This window comes from Myodes glareolus, chromosome 16 (assembly GCF_982192425.1).
Source record: "Myodes glareolus chromosome 16, mMyoGla1.1, whole genome shotgun sequence".
Taxonomy (NCBI): Eukaryota; Metazoa; Chordata; class Mammalia; order Rodentia; family Cricetidae; genus Myodes; species Myodes glareolus.
The window spans coordinates 48,597,131-48,620,090 of record NC_142041.1 but is presented as its reverse complement, the minus strand read 5'-3'; the positions used below and the strand labels follow the sequence as shown (position 1 = coordinate 48,620,090).

General features: G+C 36.8%; 1 protein-coding gene across 1 annotated transcript in view; it reads left to right on the top strand.

The window, feature by feature from the left end:
* The first annotated feature begins 31 nt into the window (after positions 1-31).
* Mms22l (MMS22 like, DNA repair protein) overlaps positions 32-22,960 on the top strand; it is a 113,625-nt gene continuing 90,696 nt past the window's right edge. The window contains exons 1-9 of the mRNA XM_048419858.3: positions 32-351; positions 486-661; positions 1,422-1,547; positions 3,427-3,476; positions 6,901-6,988; positions 7,083-7,263; positions 10,012-10,102; positions 12,155-12,285; positions 13,469-13,582. Of these exons, the coding sequence (XP_048275815.3) occupies positions 501-661; positions 1,422-1,547; positions 3,427-3,476; positions 6,901-6,988; positions 7,083-7,263; positions 10,012-10,102; positions 12,155-12,285; positions 13,469-13,582 (942 nt within the window). The 5' untranslated portion in view covers positions 32-351; positions 486-500. The remainder of the gene's footprint in view (positions 352-485; positions 662-1,421; positions 1,548-3,426; positions 3,477-6,900; positions 6,989-7,082; positions 7,264-10,011; positions 10,103-12,154; positions 12,286-13,468; positions 13,583-22,960) is intronic.

Genomic DNA, 22,960 nt, shown 5'->3' with positions numbered 1-22,960 from the left:
CGAGAGGACGGTGTCGGGGGCGGGGCCCGCCGTGGCGGGAATTTCGCCTGCTTCCGGTTTGGTCCGGGAAAGTTCCCGGTTCTGGATTCCGGTCTGCGGGTCTCCGGGACGGGAGCGTTCGCTGGGCCCGGGATCTTTCCGGCAGGGTGGCTCCCTCTGAACGCCGGGCTGGAGCGTAGGAAGACGGCGGGTCTGCAGCGCCCGGAAACCCGGCTGAGGTGCGTGAGGGCCTCAGCCCCCACCTGTAGCCGGCAGGGATCGAGGACCGCGTTGGCAGCCTTGGTGGCTCTCACGTCTGGGGCCGGGACCCAGGAAGACGCCCGGATGCTTGTGGACCTTTTCCCTTCTCAGGTTTTTTAAGTTTGTTTCTCCCGTGTGCTAAGGGGACGTTTTGGGTTCCCGAGGGCGCCCCTTGCCTTTCAGCTTCTTCCTGTTTCTCTTCGGAGCCGTCCCGATAACTGTATGGAACCACGGTGTCATTTCAGGGCATGATGTAAATAATGGATGGCGGTTCTGGCGTGTCGACTTTCCTGACGGACAGCTTAGAGCTAGAGCTGGGGACAGAATGGTGCAAACCCCCTTGCTTTTCTTGTGCTTTTGACAACAGAGAAGGCAGAGGTTTTTCCGGAGAATCCTATCTTGCCGGCGGCTCCCTGAAGCGGTAGGTAAAAGAGCCAGATCCCAACTGTGTTGTTTAATTGTCCATAAAGTCTAAATTTCGGTGCTCACCAAGCCTTGTTTGATAGCTAGTACCAGGAAGATTCCAGCCTATGTGTGTGCCCTGGCTGACTTTTGAGTATTTTCGGAGTACTTGTTTGGTAGGAGCGGGTAGCTGAATACCGACATTTAAGGGACTTAGACTGCTTTCTGAGCAGCCTAGGAGTTGGAATACCAGTTTTGAAATTGGTATTTCCTTTTAAGGACAGCACCCGTCCACGAGTTTTCAGGAGTTTGTAAGCAGGACGCAGCTGATTTTGCTGCTCCAGGTCTCTCCAGCCCTAGGTATCTGCATCCAGAGTCATAGCTTACATCGGTTGAATACATGTAATTGATTGCAGTAAAGCTGCTGATCTTGAATTATTTTGGTAATGTCTCCTGAAGCAATTTTATTAATGAAGGAAACCATTTTTGCTGGTGTTATGATTATACCCTCTTAACCGTAAAGCACATTGCACAATGCCATTCTTCAGTCATAATTCAGAATATTTGGTGATTTAGAAGCTCACCGTCTTGTTCAGAGGTAAAACGCTATGACCTAGGACCGCCGTGTATATTGCCCATAATCCTTTTAGACTTTTCCTTTTGAGTCGCATTGCTTTTCACCTATTTTAACACGTTAAGGTGTGAGATACAAGCACTTCCTGACGTACATGCGGTGCATAGTCTGGATTCAAATGATTGAGTCAGCATTTTCATTGCAGGTTAATTTTAAATCTTGATCCATTACCAACTAATTTTGAAGAGGATACAGTAGAACTATTTGGCTTCCAATGGGTTACCGAAACAGCATTAACAAATTCATGTCGAGAGCTCTTTCATTTATTCAGGTACATGTATGTCTATTTTTAAGAGTCTAGATGCTGTCTAGTTTTACATTGCTGGGTTTTCCCCCAATACTGATTACAAAAACATCGGGAACGTGCTCTTGTTCATCTTAACATTATTAACATAATAGTTTTAAAGAGTTTTTATGTTGGGGTTCAGAATCCTTGTGTGTGTGTGTGTGTGTGCGTGTGTGCGCACGTCTGAGTAATGCTAGAGATCAAATCCAGGCTATTATAAATATTAAGCAAGCATTCTACCACTGAGCTATTTTTACATTAGATAAATATTTATATGCGTGTATAATATTCTATATATAACACATATGGTATAGGCATTGTTTTTGTTTTTAAGACAGGGTCTCAACTGTAACCAATGTGTAGCTTAGGTTGACCTGGAACTTATGGCAATACTCCTGGCTCAGCCTAATCCGTGCTGAAATTGCACGCATGAACCATCACACCTGGCCTCTGTTTTTTGACACCTTGTTTCAAAGACAAGCATTTAAAGATTTGAAATACATCTTGTGAGCCCTCATAAAAAACCTTCAGTGAATCTGTATTTTTAATTTTTTTCTTTTTAGTTTAAAATAGAAATCATATTTTGCCTGCTTTTTTGCATGTGTACATGCATGCTGGATGTCCGCGAAGTCCTAAGAGAGTATTGGATCCCCCATGGAATTGGACTATGTATGGTTGTTTGCAACCATAGGTGCTGGGAACCAAATGCATGTCCTCTGTGAGAGCGACAAGTGCTCTTAACTTTGAGCCATCTCTCCAGCTCTCTTATTTGAGAGAACAAGCCGAGCGATTTTTCTATAATTCTGCACATTGTAGTGAATGGGTCTTTATCCAAGACCATTTGAAGGCAAGTAGGAATGATGACATGGGATTACTATCAGGAATTAAAATGAGGCATCATATGGCTTTATATATACGTTTTTCATTTATGTAATCATTTTCATTTGCTTTTATATAGCTGTGATTAAAGACAGTGGCCAGAAGCAACTTGGGGAGAAAAAGGGTTAATTAGCTTACTGTTTGCAGAATCTGAGAGGAAGCCAAGGCAGGAGCCTGAATGTAGGATGAAGCAATGACCACAGAAAAATGCTGCTTCTGACTTGTTTCAATGGCTTATTCAACCTGGCTTCTTATACCACCAAGGACTACCTGTCCAGGGATGGCACTATCCACAGTGAACTGGGATATCCCATACCATATGAACCTTTAATCAAGAAAATGCCCTACAGACTTTCCTTTAGGCACTCTGGTAGAGGCATTTTCTCAAAGGAAATTCTTCTCCCCAGATAGCTATCTTGTATCAAGTTGACAAGGACAATAAGTCTTTTTATCTTCTGAACTATTTTATAGCTGTGTGGTACAATGTAACCTAAAACTTAACCCTAGAATGTTTGTTGTATCTTACTAAATTTCCTGAATATAGAAATGAAAGTTGTGGTTTTGAAATAGTATTTGAGATCCATCTTCTATAGATATTTTTGTAAGTTTAGATAGAGGTTTATTTGATCTTTAATAATTTACAATGCCTGAAACTGACCTTTTTTTAAAAAAATTTATTGATTCTTGTGAATTCACATCATGCATTCCCATCCCAGTTATCTCCCCGTCTCCTCAAATCTACCCTCTGCCTTTGCAACCTCCCCCCAAAACAAAACCAAATTTAAAAGAAAAACTAAAACCAAAAAAGAAAAAAAAAAACAAAACAAACAAAAAGAAGAATCTTTCATGGAAGCTTTTAATAAACATTCACAAAGTAAATTATAACATAATAATGCTATTCAGTAGTGTTAGAAATCTGATCCATGTAACTGCCATGTGCTTTACCTTATGCTAAAATTTACTCTTTCACATGTTTTAAAATCAGGCAGCAGCTATTCACCTTGGAATCCTTAGCGCAAGTCAGCTGTGATTTTGGTAAGTTTAATGTGTGCTTAATTACAAAAAAGAATGCCACTCTGTTACACTGACTTCTGTTGCGACTCTGATGTGTAATTGAGTTTCATAAAAACGTGAAGTGTTTCAGAGGCTCTCAACCTTTAGGTTACCACCCCTTTGGGGGTCACTTATCAGAGTCCTGAACACCAGATATTTACATTATGATTCATAACTGGAAAAATTACAGTTATGAAGTAGCAGCGAAATAATTTTATGGTTGGAAGTCGTCACAACATGAGGGAGGAACTGTACTAAAGCGTCACAGCATTAGGAAGGTTGAGAACCACAGTGTATTTGGTATTCTGAAAGAGAATGACTTAAATTTTGTTAAAGGTGAGATTTATAATATTTTTTCAATTATGTAGAATATAAGGTAAATCTGACTTGGGAAAACTTAAACTTTTTTGAGAGAACTATTCCTTTGGAGGTGAGGGGTGGGATGGGAAACATAAATACAAGATAAGAAGTAACAGACCTCCTAGGACTCTTAGTCATCTTCCTGCTTTCTATTTCCGTTTCCCTTTGGCATTTAATGGGTTGCTGATTTTAGTGGAGTGGTGCATGTAGGCTGTGAAGGAATTGAAGGGCAGTGTTCTTATTGAAGGCCGGCTGCTTCTCCTTGCAACAATTTTAGTGTGGTGTAATATTTGGAGTCTTGACTTTATGTTCAACTTAAGTTCTAGTCTCAGCTAATTGTATGTCTCTTATGTAACAATTTCTATCTTATTGATTGAGCTCTTGTAAAGTTTAAATGCCATATGCATGTTAAGTGTTTCTCAGTGTACATCAAATGCCTAACAGAGATCACCTGGAACATATTTTTTTGGTCAGATAGGTTCATTAATTTCCCAAAGCATTGTCTTGCTGATTTGGGCAAGATGTAGGGGTGATAGGACTTTATTCTGGATTGGATGCTGTTAAGGAGCAAAGGCAGTTGCATGAGACACAGGAAGGAAGGTTGGGAAGGGCTCTTACTATTTAAACTGGGATTAATAACATGAAGATAAAGATGTTGTTTGTGGCATTTGAGTGCATAGTGCATTATTTCTGTGTTCACACATGATTATAAAGGTTTGACTTGTCACTTTACCATAACCAGAGTCCTCTTACTTTTATTTTTAACTAAAGTTTTTTTATTTTCTAGAATCATAGCCTAGCTGTTTCTGGTAGTTGTTAATTGTTAGATTTGTCTTTGTTTTCATAGGATGTTAGTAGTAAATACAAATTATCTTTGCTGTTTTATCATTTAGTGAGACTGTTTCTTGCCTGACATGCAGAGTACTTACTGCCTGGTGTGAGGAATTCTTGTTCTGTCCCTTAGGTTCCCAGGTTTGCTTTCAGTTGTGGCAGAGTTGATCCATCTCAATTACATGAGCTATATGTATAATTACTGCTTATAACCTTGGTGACTGCTTTGTTGTCCATCATTGTTTTTTATTGATCTGTTTTTACTGCTTAGTGTTTATTCTGGTTCTATGAATATCTAGTGATGTTACCTTGTGGTATATGTAGATTTTATATATTTGCTTCTAGGAATTTTTAGTGTTCATCTTGCTAACTATTTTTTGTTCTGGTTTGCTGTTTAATACTTGTATTCTGATAGATCTTTCTGAGGTTTATTTTCAATTTTATGAGGGCTTCTACAGATAGCTTCTAGTAGCCCAGCAAAACTTTCTGATGTATGGGTGGTTTACGTTTTCCTTTTCTGCTAATTAGGAACTTGACTGTCCTAACTGGTTTGTGCTTTGTAGAGTTGTTTCCAGTAATCTTCTCTAGTCTAAGGTGAGAGCAGTGAGTAATCAGCAACACTAAGGAGATCTGGAAATTACTGCTCTTTCTTAGATGCTTTCTTTGTTCTGTCGCGCTTTTATCCAATACATTTATTTTTTTAATTGAGATTGACTGACTCCTTAAGTGGACTCTGTCTGGGTAGTGGTTGGTATCCCTCGGATAGTGGCTTAGAAACTACTTAATCATGGGAAGCTGTTAGGATTATAAAGTTCCGTCTCTCTAGGACAAAATGTTTGCCATGATTCTAGTACCTGAAAACTTACTTTATGTTGTTTCTGGTTTTTAAGATAGGAGATATAGAACATCTGCACTCTTTATTCCATCTTGCTCAGATGCAGAGGTTTTAGCAATTTTTAGAGAATAATATTTTTCAGGGCCTGAAAATTGTGAAAATGAGAATTTGTCTATTTTGTATTGCGGTGACAGAGTACATGAGACTTTATAAAGAAAAGAGGTTATTTAGGTATGGTTCTAGAGACTGACAAACTTAGAGATCTGACACTCCATATTATAAAAGCTCAACATGGACCTCATGGGCACCTGAAAAGAGACAAAACCTGGGTAGTGAACTCTTGTTGCTGCAGATCATTGTCCCAGTAAAAATGTGGTCTATAATGTGAGGTGTCATTCATCCTTCTTAATGACTGGTCAACTCTTCAAGCGGCTTAACTCCTAACACCACCACAGTGGAAATTAAATCTCAGTGTAAGTTTTGGTGGGACAGACCAAACTTATACTATAGCAAGGACCAAACACATTTTATTTATTGGGGACATTATATCAAAGAGCTGTTTATTATGTAGCTGTTAGCATAATCTTACATTTATTTCCAATTGCAGTTTTGCCAAAGTAGTAGCCATTTTGCTCATTTGAATTCAAACAAGTTTTATGTTAAATATGGGTGATAAATTTTTGTCTCTTATTCTCATCCTCTTTTCTCTGCCTTTGTTTAGTTTTTACCTCATGTATTATGTTGATTATCAATGTTTTGCATATAGCAGCAGTGCATATACTTCTTAGTGATCTGAATGTTAAAGAAATTGAGTGAAAAAGGTGGCGGGAGGCGAGCTTAAGAGAATTGTTCAAAGGTTATTTGGGCCTTATAAATCAATATAATAAGTTTTGATTTTGTTATATAAATAGTGACATTTTATGCACTCTGACTTGAGAACAACAAGAAATAATTGAAAGGGCCAGAGAAAGGGTCCTTAAGCAGGTATTACTCTTGCAGAGGAACTGAGTTTCGTCTCCAACATTTGCTCATATCAGGTACCAGGCAGCTCCCAGCCACCTGGCATTCTAGCATTTAGGGGTGTCTGATGGTCTCTCTGGGTACCTACACTATGTACAGACACATAATTAAAAGTAAAATGAAATCTTAAAGAATTTGTGTTTTAAACAGATTTTGCAAATAGATTATAAGGTAAAGCATATGTTGTGGGTTCTCTTGTGATATGAGAGACAAGAGAAAGTGCATTATTTCAAAGTGTCTTTCTTGTAAACATAGTAAGACTTAATAGATTAGATATTAAGATAAACCTGTAAAACAATTTAGCCACTATTCTTTGACAGTTGTTTAGGCTATCATTGATGGTGTCTGTTTCCTTTTCAGGGAAGATAGCCACCTTACACGCCAAAGCAGACAGTATTAGGCAGCAATGTGTAACGTTTCTCCACTACATTAAAGTTTTCATCTTCAGGTAGGAATACAGATGACTAGTTTTCTTACTGCATGGATATCTGTGGGTGTATTTCCACAAACTTGTATATTTATTCTATCTAATGCCTTTTTAGGTGCCTGAAAGTACAAGATGCTAAGAACCAGAATCTCCCTCTCCATCCCTATGAGGCTTTGGAAGCTCAGCTTCCTTCAGTGTTGGTTGATGAACTTCGTGGATTACTTCTGTATATTGGACATCTAGCTGAACTTCCCAGTGTTACTCTAGGAGCATTTGTAAATCAAAACCAGATTAAGGTTTGATTAGTTTCTTTTTTAAATTATCCAACATTTTTCTCTCCCAAGAGAAAGAGTATTATGCAAGAATAAGAATTGGTACAAGCATGGCATAAAATGAAACTCTGATCTCCTGTCTTGTTAATTATGTATTTTTTACTATATATACATGTGCCTCACCTTAGTTTGTTCATTTATGGAATTTATTTAACTTTCAGAACTTATGGGAAGAATTAAATGATTGGCTTGCCTAACGTGCTTAAAACACTACCCTGAATCAATAACTGTTCTCTATTTGAAAGTGTAAATGCTTAGAAATTTCAAATAAAAATTAACCTCTTTGAAATTTCTGTCATTCTCATCAATAAAGGTTTGGGAAATGCCGTGTCATTTATATATTACAGTAAAATTTAAGAAAACATCTTTTATTTATTTGTTTTAAGACAGTGTCTTAGGAATCTGAGGCTGGCCTTAGTATGCCTTCGACTTCTGATCCCAAGTGTTGGGAGGATTTCACACGGAAGCCGTCATACCCAGTTCATGGAGTGTTGGAAATTGAATCTGGGACTTTATGCTGGCACAGCACACTACCAACTATACCCTTACCCTCAAAGAAAAGTCATCATATGGAAAATCACCATATGGAATTACACTCATGTGATGGAATTTCACATCATATCACAGCTTAATAGTAGAATATCAGGTGCAGTGTTGGGTTCAATCCCTCAAGACTTAAAAGGAAAAAATACACATTTATGTATTCCAATATCTCAAACTTTGTTGGAATATTTTTTTTTAAACTATGCCTCTTTTTTTTTCCAGTAGTGATAAACACTCTCAAATTTGATTTTTTTAAATGATATTAATAGCACAGTTTAACTCATAGGTAAATAGCAAATTCTCTGTGTGAAAACTGGAGCATAAATGACAAATTATGATAATTTTTGTATTCTCTGAACTTTTAATCTCTCCCATTATATTTGAGTTTACTAATATCAATAAGTTTTTAGTAACATGGTACTTGTCAAAATTTTTATATTGGTGAATTTAATAAGAAAAAGAAAATATTGACTTGATCAGAGATCAATATGTAATAATAAGTTCTAAAGCAATTTATAGGTTATTATGTTTAATCTATAAAAAGGAAGTCAGTTACTGCTTTTATAAATTCTGTCCTGATAAAGATATATGGGTAGAATTTAGAGGGTAGTTTCCCTTTCTGGTTTCCATAAGTTGAAGTGCTTATATTTTCTGGATATCCATCAAATGTATAAGAGAATAAACATGCATAACTTGTTCGTTAGCAGAAAGAAGCCTTTATGTGCAAGAGTCTTTATCTGAGCTTTTGTGGACATTTTGATTTGGGCATCTTGAAAAATAGTTTACTTGAAGTCTAGAAGACTAAATATTAAAGCAGGAGAACATCTTAAAATATATACCAAAATACTGTCCCGTAATAAAATATTCTTTTAAAAACTTAAAATTATATATATTACATATAATATATATTATATACAGTATGCCATCTTTCTTACATATGAAAAGCATTATTTTAGCTACTATTTCCATTATAGATTTTATTAAGCATTTTGTATCACAGTTTTTTTTTTATTTTTGTTTCTTTATCATTAATTAATTTGACTTTCCAGATAGGTGATTGATGTGTGTGTGTGTTGGGGGGGGTGCTATATATGTTTGGTTTTTTTATGCTATTTTTGCTATTAAAAATACTTTGACTTTTACATTTGTGGCTACAATTCATCTCTTTTGCTTTATGTAGGAGGCAGGGTGCTAAAGAGATGCCTCAGAGGTTAAGAGCCATGAGGCTGCTCTTTCCAGAAGACTGGGTTTGATTTCCAGAAACCATGTATTGGCTCAGAAACATCTGTAACTCCAGTTCCAGGGGATGTCTCTTGGTCTCTGCGGTCACTAGGCATGCACATGGTGCATATATATACATGTAAACAAAACACCCATACACATAATAATTAAAAAAATATGTAGGGAGTTAGTAAATCTGATAGTAGTTTCTGCAAATGGATATGACATTTTCCTCATTGATTTGAAATGTTTTATTTATCTCTTTCCTGTTCCTTCTGCTTGTTATCTCTCCCTGTGCCACTGTTAGTCTACCATTTTTGTGTTTGTATATTTGATAGAGAAAACCATCATTTTTTCTGAGTTCAGTGGAACTTGTTAATGTCATTGTATTGTTTTCCAGTGATACTCAGTGTTTACCTGTGATGACCAGTACAGCACAGAGCTAAAGTTTTTCATTTGAGTTTGACAGAATTGAGTTTGAGTGCTCAATCATGGATTGAGAGAGAAAATTCTTCCTCTTTGTCGCCTTGCATTTCTTAATGAGAATGACCGTATAGTTGGCATGATGATCAGAAGTTCTCATTTTTATATTTTGTGGTTCCTGTGCACTCACTTCATTAAAGGATATTTCTTAGCTAATTTCTAAAGCAAAAGCTGTATTTTAAGATTCCTTTATAGCCTTCCCACTAAGACATAGTGGTTGGTTGAAACGGGTCTGCACTGTCCCAACCTATTTAGCCATCTCTATAATGTATCTGTATTAAACCAGCAAGTAAAAATGTATCATTTCAAGGCTCTTCAGTGAAAGAATTTGTCTCTAATTATGACAATTTTTTTTTCCAGTCTTTGGATGGGTAATTGGTTCTTTGTGTGAATGGCGGAGTTTTGTGATGTGGTACAAAACACCTAGTAAAGTATAAACTTTTACTACTAATATGTCATTCACAGCTCTTCCCGCCATCATGGCATTTATTGCATCTCTACTTGGATACCCACTGGCTGGTGCTAGAAATACTTCACATGCTTGGTGAAAAATTGAGTAAGTTTATGGTTTCTGCCATTAAAATCCTAACTTTCGTTGTTTTTTAAAATGAAATTAGCCAGCTGAATACCATGGCATATAGTCTGTAATCCCCGTTCTTGTGAGGCTGAGGTAAGAGAATTATGAGGCCAGCCTGGATTGAATGATGAATTTTGGGTTGGCCTGTGTTATGAAGAGAGACCCTGTTCAAAAGAAAATAATTAAATTGTAAGTACTTATGTCATTTTTTAAAAGTAAATAGGTAATGTTTATCCCCCATTTTCTCCCAGAGTGTCCATCAGTCATGCCCCAGATAAGTGGAAATCGCTCCATCAGTTTATTTTTCAGTCTGTGATCTGTTGGTATACATGTATTCATTTTTGTTTATAACTGGTATGGTTTTACTTTTCATTATGGTTTTTCATTTAGCAGATTGTGTATGTATGTTACATGTCTGCTGCAGTCTGTTTACACTTGTGGCATGTATAGTGACTAGAGACAGCATCAAAAATTTCCACCTTATTCTTCTAGGCCTCTTATTTTTGGTTTTTCAAGACAGGGTTTCTCTGTTTCCTGGCTGTCCTGGAACTCACAGTGATCCAACTGTCTCTGCCTCCTGAGTGCTGGGATTAAAGGTTTAGGCCATCATTGCTTGACTGAGACAAGGTCTCTTACTAATTGGACTTGAACTTGCCATTTTGACTAAACTCACCTGCTGCGAGCAAGCCCTCAGGATCTTCCCTAGTGCTGGATAATAGGCCCTTGCTGCCATATCCAGTTTGTGCTTGGATGTTGGGAATCAGAGTAGGATTTCTGTAGTGATGCAACATCTTTTTAGAAATCTGTTTGGGAAAGAACATGTGGTTCAGTTGTACCGAGACTTGTGTTACAGCTGCATTGCACTAATTCAGCTGTGTCTCTTTTTAATAGTAGTTCCTGGATTCAGTTATAAGTGTTTCCCAGAAGATACATACAAATATACCTTTAATCTATGTATTTTCTATAAAATATTTTCTTAGACATAGAATCAAATATTGAAGTTTAGATGTTAATTTTAGAATGTGCCTTTTCTTCAGACCCTTGTCAGTAATAGACTAATGTACTGCTGATACATGAAAAACAATGCCAAATGTCTTGTTTTATTCCAGGGTTTTCTACTTATCACTTAACTTCAACATCTTTAAATAATTTTGATTTTCTTTTGTAAATTTTCTAACTTTCTTAGGACTTTGTGTATATGCATAGTAATCTTAGATTTCAAATGCTGTATATTCATTTTTTGTTGTATTTTGTCTTTTTTTTTTTTTTTTTTTTGGAGATGGGGTTTCACTATTTAACCCTGGCTGACCTAGGAGACCTCAGTATGTAGACCAGGCTGTCCTGCTGTCCTGTGACTGAAAGAGATCCACTAGCTTCCACCTTTGGAGTTTTGAGATTAAAATGTGCCACTACACCCAGCAAATGCTGTGGGTTTTGTTTTTTTTTTTTCTTTTTATCTTGCTGCTTGGCAGTTTAGGTTTCAAAGACGTATATATGTCAGTACCTACTTTTAATTATGTATATGTCTATATACATAGACATAAAAACAATAATTTACAGATTTATAATTATTATTTTAAATATATTTAGAATAATATTCAAGTGGATACATTTTGTAGATACAAGTTTTGGTTATTGTTTACCTTGGTTTGCTCTGTTTTATGCTTCGAAGCAATTGCAAGTGGTGATCACACTGGCCTCAGTTAAAAGACTAATGTTTCAGCTTCTTTGTTTTTAGAATCTTTGTAGATGAGAACTGGTGATTTTCTTTTATTTTAAAGCGACAGAGCAGTAAGCTTTTCAAAGACGGCCTCATTAATACAAAAGAAGTTAATTAAACTGAATATTGAATTGGAAAAGATTTTTTTTTTAGGTAATGCTTGGACCTATAAGCAGTTATTCCCAAATTTAACTGTGTTTTACTTTAGAAAAAATTGAAGAGGTAAGATCATTTTTTTCTTGTGAGAATTAATTGATTAAATTAATTAATTAAATCTGAGGTTTTAAAGTAGAATTTATTTTATTTTGTAGAACAAGTTGTCTATGGTTGTCAGTTTATAAGTCAGACTGGTGAAAGTTTAACCAATGTCAGCCTATTTGAAGAACATTGTGAAAATCTTTTCTGCGACTTACTAAACCTGGCACTCAACAGATATGACAAGGTAATGCTTTAAGAATTATTGATGTTTTTCTGGCAATAATCCTTAATATGTGATTTAATATATAAGAATTTGAAGTGGTTTCCTTGTTTCAATTTTTTGTTTTGTATTTGGTTACTAGTATCTGGTAGCTAAATGGGATGAGAATGTAAATGTTTACATTTGATAAAATGTTTACATGTATATATTGATATGTGTATGTATGTTTGATAGAAATGTTTACAATAGGCTGGAATTCATCTTTCAAGTTAACTTTTAAAGTGCTACATTAAAATACAAATTTAGGACATTTTAATGAGGTGCCATGTTTTAATAAGCATATGCATTACATAATGCTTGAGTTAAGTTAAACGTTTTTCAAATCTTTATTATTATGGTAAAAACATTGTTCAAAATACATTGTTCTAGCTTTTCAAAATATTTAGTGTGTAACTATAATTACTGTGTACAGCTGTGTACTGGAACTCCATATTCCTGCCTAACTGTAGCATGAAGCATGTTTATTTTGCCTTATAACATGCAAATTTATTTCTAAGTTTCTGTCAGAAATCTCCCTCCCTCCCTCCCTCCTTCCCTCCATCCTTCCCTCTCTCCCTCTCCTCCCCATTTGTGTGTGTGTGTGTGTGTGTGTGTGTGTATCTTAGATGAAACTGACTGAGGATCAAAACAGGAGTTGTGTAAAGAATGTTGTACTAGAAAATACTTTTGCCAATGTTCCTTTTACTTTCTTTAGTTGCTGTTATACTGCTATGCTGATTTTATTAGTCCTGACAGCTTTTTCCAACAAAGTCTTAAATGTGTACTGCTGAACCCGTGCTTCAAAATATTTTTTGTGTTTGTTCTTTTAGCTGAAATTCAGGGTTGTTGTGTACTTTGGTTGTAATGGGAAACTTTCTTTTAAAAAGTTAAGGAAATGACACTTTTTCTTAAACTAAGAAAACATTTTAACTCTATAACAATTAGCTATGTGGGCCGGGCAATGGTGGCACATGCCTTTAATCCCAGCACTTGGGAGGCAGAGGCAGGCGGATCTCTGTGAGTTCGAGGCCAGCCTGGTGTACAAGAGCTAGTTCCAGGACAGGCTCCAAAGCTACAGAGAAACCCTGTCTCAAAAAACAAAAACAAAAAAAAAACAACAAACAAAAAATTAGCTATGTGACGTGTAAATAGCTCTTTCTTTTTGCAGGTTAGATCTTCTGAAGCATTAATGATTAATCACTGCTCATGCTCCTGTGTTAAGGAATTATGGGTTCTACTTATTCATCTTCTAGACCACAGAAGTAAATGGTCAGTTTCAGAAGTAAGTTGGGAAAATTGATATTTGGTTGTTGTGACTATTTCATATATTGAATTTCTATACGTAGAAGAATGGCTACTCAAATCACACACAGTATTGTTTGCATAGTTGGGTATTCTCCTAGATGAGCCTGTATCTTCCAGAGAATGTGCAATAATAGAATATATAAGGAAGTTTGTTGTAAGAGATTGACTAGGACTGTTATAGAAGCTGGTCCTAGGATGTATAGATGGTAAACTGGAGACCTAGGAGAACTGACTACACAAGTTACAGTCTGAGTCGAAAGGCTTAAAAGGCAGAGGGGTTCTTCTCTGACTGCTCTTCTAAGTGAAACTGCAATTCCTGACTTCACCTCAGAAAAGTATTTTTGGATGAGTCAGTCAGTATAAAGCAGAGTTGGAGTTAAAAGTTGTGGGGGTTTTTTTGTTTTTGTTTTTTATAATTACATCATTTCCTCCCTCAAACAAACCCTCTCATCTCCTCTCTACGCCCCTGAATCTCATTCAGATTCACATCCTCTTTTTATTATGTGATAATTTGTGTGTATTGGTGATTTTCTCTGGGGAAGGCTGTTTTTCCCACTCTTACTATTCCGTAGTTGCTTGTAATTCTTTCTGTAGTATTGAAGCCTCCTGAGCATTTCCTTCCACATTAGCATGTCTCTTGGTGCCATTCTTGATCAGCTGTGTTTAGCAGCCATTTTGGTGACACAGCCAGATTTCTGTTTCTGTGACCCTTATCTCCACTATCCCCTTCTGAATTGATCCCTGACCCTTAGGTGCCATAGTTTGTTGTAGATATTATCAGATGGGACTGTGATCTACCACTTTGCAGTGTGGTCAGTTGGGGTTTTTTCTATGGTCTTCAATTATAAGTTTCTCTGAGGAGAGTTGAGAGCTGCATGTATCTGTGGGAGGAAGGACAGCCTTTTAGACTGTAGTTAGGTAATGTGCTGACTTAGATGAGTGACAGTTGTAGTTTCGTCTTAAGATTCATGAGTGCACTAGCCTAGAGAAGTTGGTTAGGTTTCCAGTACCAGATGTGATTTCCTTCTTGAGCGGGTCTTATAAGTTCAATTAGAGAGTTGTTGGTTACTGCCAAGGTATAATTGCCACTACTGCACCTTTATGGTCATTACCTGTTGATTGTTGTTCATATTTGTTGTGACTGGTAGAACTATTGGTTACTTCCCTCTGTTAGGAACTTGAATGGAACCTTCTGGTATCATGAAAGCTAGTCCTCAGGGAGGGCGCTCCCAGGTCAGATGGACTTTGGATTATCTGCCCCCTGTGTTTCAAGATGTAGTGTTCAGTAGTGATGTACCTTTCCTCTTGAGGTAGGGGACAACCTAGGGCAGTAGCAAAAGCATAAATGATTTAGGAGTCCTGGACAACCCTGACCAACAGCTCAAATGAGGGTTTTTATGCCTAGTGTTGGGTCTTCTTGTTTGTTTGGTCACATGCTGTATTAGTCAAGACTCTCTAGAGAAACAGAACTGATAAAATTAGTCTCTGTGTAAGAGTGGGATTATTAGAGTGGCTTACATGTTATGGTCCAACTATTCCAGCAATTGCTGTCTCCCGATGGAAAGTTCATGAATCCAGTAGTTGTTCAGTCCAAGAGTCTAGAAGTCTGTCTCAACTGGTTTTCAGTATGTGCCAGATTCCAAAGTAGACATGCGTACAAGTGGGGGAATAAAATTGCCAACAGGAGTGAGGGCAAGCAGACTAGAGCAAGAGCTCTTTACCATGTTTATATAGGCTTCCAAAATTTAAGGTAGATCTTCCCACCTCAAAAGATCTGGATTTATGGTGGGTCTTCCTACTTCAAATGATTCAGTCAAGAAAATCTCTTACAGGTTTACACATCTGCTTGGGGTTTAGTTAATTCTAGATGTAGTCATATTGACTACATCTACCTCTGTAACATGGAGGGCCGGCTTGTTGGGGTATCTGTCCCGTCCAGTACCCCACAACCGGCAAACCCCAAAGAAAATCATACACAGGACTCCATAAGATTATAAACTGATTGGCCTATTAGCTCAGTCTTCTTATTAACTAATTCTTACATCTTACAGTAACCCATAATTCTACTCTGTGTTAGCCATATGGCTTGGTACCCTTTTCAGCTGTCAGCTCACATGTTGCTTCTTTGGTGGTCTGGGCAGGAATGGCAGAGGGAGCTTCCTCCTTCCTAGCCTTCTCCTGTTCTCATTGCCCCACCTCTACTTCCTGTCTGGTTGACCTGCCTATACTTCCTGCCTGGCCAATCAGCATTTTATTAAAATACATGATTGACAGAATACAGACAATTCTCCCGCACCATACCTCTTGTCAGCTTGACACACAGTCATATCTCCTTATGGCACAATTATCCTAAGATGATATAACTAACCATGCAGAACATCAAACACATTATATATTTTAGAATCAGTGCCAGTGTGCCTTGAGGGACATTCTTTTAGTTCCTTAAAACTTGAAGTTGATAAATACTGATGTTCTCTCAATTGATGTTCCCTTACATGATAAAGAAATCAAGGAAAAAATACAAATCTGCACAAACACATCTTAACAATATGACAGACACATGTCAGTTCTGATCCTCATTTCTGCAATTTGAACTTAACTGATACTTTTAACTACCTTCCTTGATTACAGTCTATATTTCCTCCATCTTCAGCAAGAACCTCAGCAGATTCCTACTCTGGAGGAGTGACTCATACTTTTTTCCTGAGGAATCTATTACCTTTGTCATTCTGCCTAGATTAGGTTATTGTAGCTTCCTGTTGACTTTAGTCACATTCACATGACATAGTAACATCAAGAGATGCCGTAACGATCTCCTGCTCTCCAAAATAATCTTTCTTACCTCCATTGTGAAAAAGCAATCCAATTTTGCCTTGGTAATCTGGATCAATCAACCTTCATAACACTATTACTCCCTTCTTAGCCTATTGGCTTAAGAACATCAGAAGCCCAAAATGGCCAAGGGGAAATCTGACCTTCCATTGTAGTGTAGTGTTTCAATGTTTGTTTTCTCTCCTGGCAGGAGCACTCCCCTTGTGGAGTCAAAACTACCCCTATTTATAGATGATATGGTGTTTATATATATACATAAATACTAATATATATATAATATATATATGTAACAGACTCAAATTTCTATCAGAAAACTTCTAGAAAAGATAAATAAATTCAGCAGTGTTAGGATACAGCATAAAAAATAGAGTATACCAACAACAAAATCAGAGAAAGAGACTATGGATACACTCTCATTCACAACAGCCTAAAGGAAAAATATGTCTGGTATAGGTGTGTCTTTCCTTAGTTTGGAAAATTTCTCTTTGCTGATGAACTGGTCTGTGCCATTGATTTGGGATACTTCTCATTATTTGTGCCTATAATTTGAAGGTTTTTTTTTTTTCATGGTTACCCTCATTGCCTGTATGTTCCTTTCTATCAGAACACAGTTCAGGAATGGAGTTGTGTGGGGAGAATTCTGAGTGCTCTTGAAAAATAGGTAGCATTAAAAGTGGGAATATAGATCTCTTTATTAGGTGTTGTAGAAAGTCATTTCTCCAAAGATTAATTGGAACATAAGTAACATAGGCTGTAAGACTGACATTATGCCTTCTGGACCTATGTATTATAATTTTGTAGCACTTTGTTTAATCTCCTTAGAGCTCATAGTTCTCAACCCTATTAGGGTTGAATTCACCTCCATAACAGGCCATTGGGAGGGCTATTCTTCTATGGTTATAGTAGAGAGACATCAGCTCCAGAATGAATTAATCTTGTAAAAGTTTTTTTCTTTTATTTTTAAATCCGATATGGTTTTATCATTTTCCTTCAATAAAGTACTTAAAGCTACAGTTGATTTCTGTACTACTGAGTCCGCCCCTCGTGAAGTGCATTTTTCCATGATGGGGCTACATGAAGCAATAATAATAATTGTGCAGTGTTTTCTTTAAATTGCCAATCAGTGGGCAATTTGATCATGACCACTTGTTCTATATAATCTTCATCAATGATTCTTGTATGAACTATGACTCTTCATGGGTAAGCTACAACCCAATAAAAATCCGATTATTCCAGACAGAACATTGTCCACAAAAGAAAATTGAAGAGGGAGAGATGGCAGTATTTTTAGGGCAATCAATATCAATAGCAGCACTTCTTAAATAGTAGCTTGTAATGAATGAATAGATTGACTACATTCTGCAGCTGGCACAAATGGTATTTTTTTTTTTTTTTGCTTAAACCCTCTAATTTTATGGGCCCCGAGGAGGAATCCTCAATCTATTTCCCTACGTTGACTTGTATTATTATTGTTTCTAGGTAATGTATTGGCACCTTTATCACATTTAGATTGGGCATTCCTTAGCCCAATGTTTTCTTGCTAAAAATCAAAGAGCTCTTTGATTCTGAACATTCATTTGTTATAAGGACAGTTTACATTGTTTATTTAAGTGACCAGGTCTGCCACAATTGAAACATTTTTCAGACATCTGTCTTTGAACCACATAGGTTTCTAAAACAGCCAACGTTGCTGTTTGTAGGTCCCTCGTTTCTACATAAATTCAGAAAGTCTGAAACGTGTTTCTCTTATTATTCCTTGGCAATCTTCATTGACGTTATAAAAACTGTTTTAATAACTTGAATTTGTTCCCTGTTTACTTGCTTTTCAATAGCATCAAGTCTCCCTTTCAAATCCATATAAGGCTTAGAGGGACCTTGTGTAATTCTTATATAAGCTAGACCTGAAATCAGATCCCCTATCAGTTTTCATGTAGGAGGGCTACAGGAGCATTAAGCAACTGATGGTCTGTTGATGCCCATATATCTACCAATCCCTGTCAGCATTTCAGATGTGTCATTTCCAGGATTGCCCCTTGGTTCTAGTTGTTGAGATTTTGTATGGGCTTATTTACAAACTACATTTGCCGTTGTAGAAACCGGGAAGGGCTGAGGATCATTTTAGCAATTGCATGACAACTGTTGTGCATTATTACTCCAACCAAAAAGATATTCACAACAAATATGAAACAGTAGTCCCAAAGGAAGAACAAGCATTATAAAAAATATTTTATTATATTTATGCCTAATCTCTGATGAGCATTTTGTTCAAATTGCATTAGAGATACCAAACACAAACAACTCATGAGACCAGGGAGGAATTGGTAATCTCCTTCTCAAACCTACTCTGCCTTAGTTTGCCTAGATAGTAAACTTTGGCATTTCCTTAGGCTCTCCCAAATCCTCATCACAAAGTGAAGAGAAGCAAGATAATTCCTCACCCCATGGTTCAGGATCATCTTCGGGCAATGGAGATTACATATTTAAAGGAGGCTCCAGTAAGAGAGTGGAGGGAACCATAACTGGTATAGTTGTTGGTGGTACTGTGTTTACATTTGATTTTGCCTGAATGAGGAATACTTTTCCTTTTTTCTCCTCTGTTACCAGTTTTAAGGTTTGATTTGCATCTCTTTTTATGACTAATCCTGAAGTATTTTTTTTTATAGTAGTCCAAATAGTGACCTAAAATTGGATGGGGATCTTTTCTGTAACATGAAGGGCCAGCTTGTTGGGGTTTCTGTCCCGCCCGGTACCCCACAGCCGGGAAACCCCAAAGAAAATCACTCAGAGGACTCCATTGGATTGTAAACTGATTGGTCCATTAGCTCGGGCTACTTATTAGCTCTTATAACTTATGTTAGCCCATTATTTTTATCTATGTTAGCCACATGGCTCAGTACCTTTCTCAGCAGGGCAACTTACATCTTACCTCTCCGGTGGTCTGGGCAGAACTGCAGAGGGAGCTTCCTGCTTCCCAGAATACTCCTGTTCTCATCGCCCCTCCTCTACTTTCTGTCTGGTTGACCCACCTATACTTCCTGCCTGGCCAATCAGCATTTATTTAAAACATGATTGACATAATACAGACAATTCTGCCACACCACTATTCCCCTTGTTTATATACCTTTCCAATATTCTTTCAGACACTGTACCATACTTTTCATCTAAAGTTCCTTCTTTTGGAAACCAGGGGTTATAGTTATAAACAGACATCCACAGAGCAGCACCTACATAGATTTCAGTTTATGTTAACTTACTACTCTGAGCCTGGTGCCTGCTTTTGAGTGTGGTTGATATATACAGTGTCACCCCATTTAAAAATCTGACTTTTCTCTCCTAACAGCTATCTATGGCAAACAATTTCTTGGCTAGGGGTGAGTGTGCAGGTCTTATGCATGCTGTCACAGTCTCTGTTGTGCTGTGGATTCAGCTTTACGGAAGCTGACAGCAGTCCTCAAGCACACTCTGGAGTAAAGGTCTTTTTTTCATACAGTCCCCTTAATTTTTTTGTGTCTTCCTATTCTGCCTCAAACCAATTTCAGTGTGGCTTTTCATTTTTAGAAACAGGTTAATGTTTCCTATGCTCAAAAATAATCAGTGTTTAGAAAATGCACTGAATAGAATATAAAAAGAATTAATTGAATCCATCTATATTTCAAATGCATAAAAACAGTATAGAGGTTAGAAAAACTAATATAGGTAGCATTAGAATATACCAATTTGTGTTCTTTTAAGGTTAAACACAAACTTATAAAGAATATAAATAATAGTGTTTCACTATTTAGCTCATGCTATCTTGGAAATTGTACTCTAATTGTCTCAGCATTCTTGGTGGAATTATAGGTGTGAACTGCCTTTTTAAATATTATTATTTACATGTTGGTAGTTTCAGACCTGTTTTTAGTCTGAAACTCAAAAAATCGTCAATATATTATAGATAATATGATCTAGGTTTATCACAATGAAAAGAGGGGAAGGTAGCATAAGCCATGGGTGAATTAGAATAGAGCTAGGTATGGATGTATGTTTGTGTACATATATTTTCCTATCTTTTTCTCTAGGTGGACCTAGTAGTCAGTCCTAAGGAAAATGGTACAGATAGCTCTCAAAAATGACAAATTTCTAGTGAACACCAACAAGACTCCTTGGACAATTAGCTGACTTTCCATTGGTCCATAAAAAATGAAAATGAACCCAAAACATCTTAAGCCAGAAATTGTTTCCTCCAAAAGGAAAGGGTTGATATGTTTGAAGAACACAAGAGCCCAAATGAAAATCTTCCATATATTGAACCGGTGATAATTGATTCATGTAAGACATAGTTGAAAAGGGTTGTGTTCTATACAACACTCATGCTGATACAAATAAGTAGGGAGAAGGGATTCTTTTGTGATAAATGTATATCAGGAAACATCAGAAAACTTGTGTGAGTGTTTATGCTTCAAACAAGATTCTTCATTGGCTGCTCAGCATAGTGAACAAAAGTGAGATGAAGGACAGCAATTACATTTTAGTGTTGGTTTGATTTGTGATGCCTGAGACAATATCTCAGTGTGGATGCCTGTGATGGTCTCCAACGTTTCTTCTTTCTACTCCAGTCTCTGGAGTATTTAGATATGTTGCCATTATTTTGAGCTTAGAAAACTAGAATATGATGGTAGTTTTGTAAATATCTCCACATAGTACTTATCAGTTACAAAGAAGAAAGTAGTAATGTTATATATGATCTAGACAATCTGGAAGATTGAATCTTTCTATGGTTTGTGTATCAGGGTGACTGTGGTCTCATAAAATGAATTTGGCAGTTTTATGGAATAGTATGAAGAGTATTGGTGTTAACTCATCTTTCAAAGTCTGTTAGAATTCTGTATTAAAACTGTCTGGCCCTGGTGTTTTTTTGTAGTTGCGAAACTTTTAATGACTGATTCTATTTCCTTGAGAGTTAAAGATCTATTTAAATTGTTTATTTGATTGTGATTTAACTTTGGTAATTTTATCTACCAAGAAAATTCTCCACTCCTTTTAGATTTTCAAATTTTGTGTAGTACAGGTTTTAGAAGTTTGACCTCATGATTATTTTGATTCCTTGGTGTCAGTTGGTATGTTCCACTTTTAGTTTATGATTTTGTTAGTTTGAATATCTCTCTCTGTCTTACTTAGGTTGGATAAAGGCTTGTCTATCTTGTTGATTTTCTTCAAGAATCAGGTCTTTGTTTCATTGATTCTTTGTGTTCTCTTTGTTTCTATTTTATTGATTTCTGCTCTCAATTTGGTTATTTCCTGGCATCGTCTCCTTTTGGGTGCTTTGGTTTCTTTTTGTCCTAGTGCTCTCAGTGTGCTGTTAGTTTGCTAGCATGAGACCTCCCCAGCTTCCTTAGGTAGACACTCAATGCTTTGCAATTTCCTCCTAGCACCACTTTCACCGAGTTCCATAAGTTTGGGTGTGTTGTGAATTCATTTTTATTGAATTCTAAGAAGTTTTTATTTTTCTTTTTTTCTGCCTTGGCTCAGCATTCATTAAGTAGACAGTTGTGCAGTTTCCGTGAGTTTGTTGTTGTGCAGTTTCCGTGAGTTGTTGTTTCTGTTGTTGAAATCAGTTTTAATCTGTGGTGTTCTGATAGGATGCAAAGAGTTATTTCAATTTTCTTGTATCTGTTTAGACGAAGGTGTATTCTTTTGTGTTGGTGAAATGTTCTGTAGATATCTGTTAGGTTCATTTGATTCATAACATCTGTTTTTCTGTAGATATCTGTTAGGACCATTTGACTAATAACATCTGTTAAGTCCAGTATTTCTCTGTTTGTTTTTTTCTGGATGTCCTGTCCATTGGTGAGAGTGTTGGATATTGAAGTCTCTCACTATCAATGTGTGGGTTTCGATGTGTCATTTAAGCTGTACTAGGGTTTCCTTTACAAATGTGTGTGCCATTGTACTTGGGGTATGGATGTTTAGAACTGAAAGATCATCTTGGTGGTTCTTACTTTCAATGAATAGGAAGTTCCCTTCCCTGTCACCTTTGATTAATTTTTGGGTTGAAATTTAATTTGTTAGATCCTAAAATGGCTGCACCAACATGTTTCTTAGGTTCATTTGGTTGGAAATCTTTTTCTGACTGTTTACTCTGAGGTAATGTCTTTCTTTGATGCTGGGGTGTATTTCTTGTATGCAGCATAAGGATGGATCCTGTTTTCACATCCATTCTGTTAATCGTGTTTTGAGGGGGCGTTGGGGGAATTGAGTCTATTGAAATTAGAGATATCAATGACCAGTGAATGCTAGTTCCTGTTACTTTGTTGTTGTTGTTCTTGTTCTTGTAGGTTCTAGTGATAGTGTGCATGTCCCTTTCGGTTTTCCTGGTTTAAGAGTAGTTCCTGTGTTTTGTTACAGTTCACGAGAAGTCTCACAAAAGACTACCATACGTGTACAATCAGCGTTTATTATCTTGAGAGTAAAGATTCCAGCATGCTTGGACAGCATATCTGATACAAAGGCAAAATGGTGATGATGAGAAGAGCATACAGGCTCC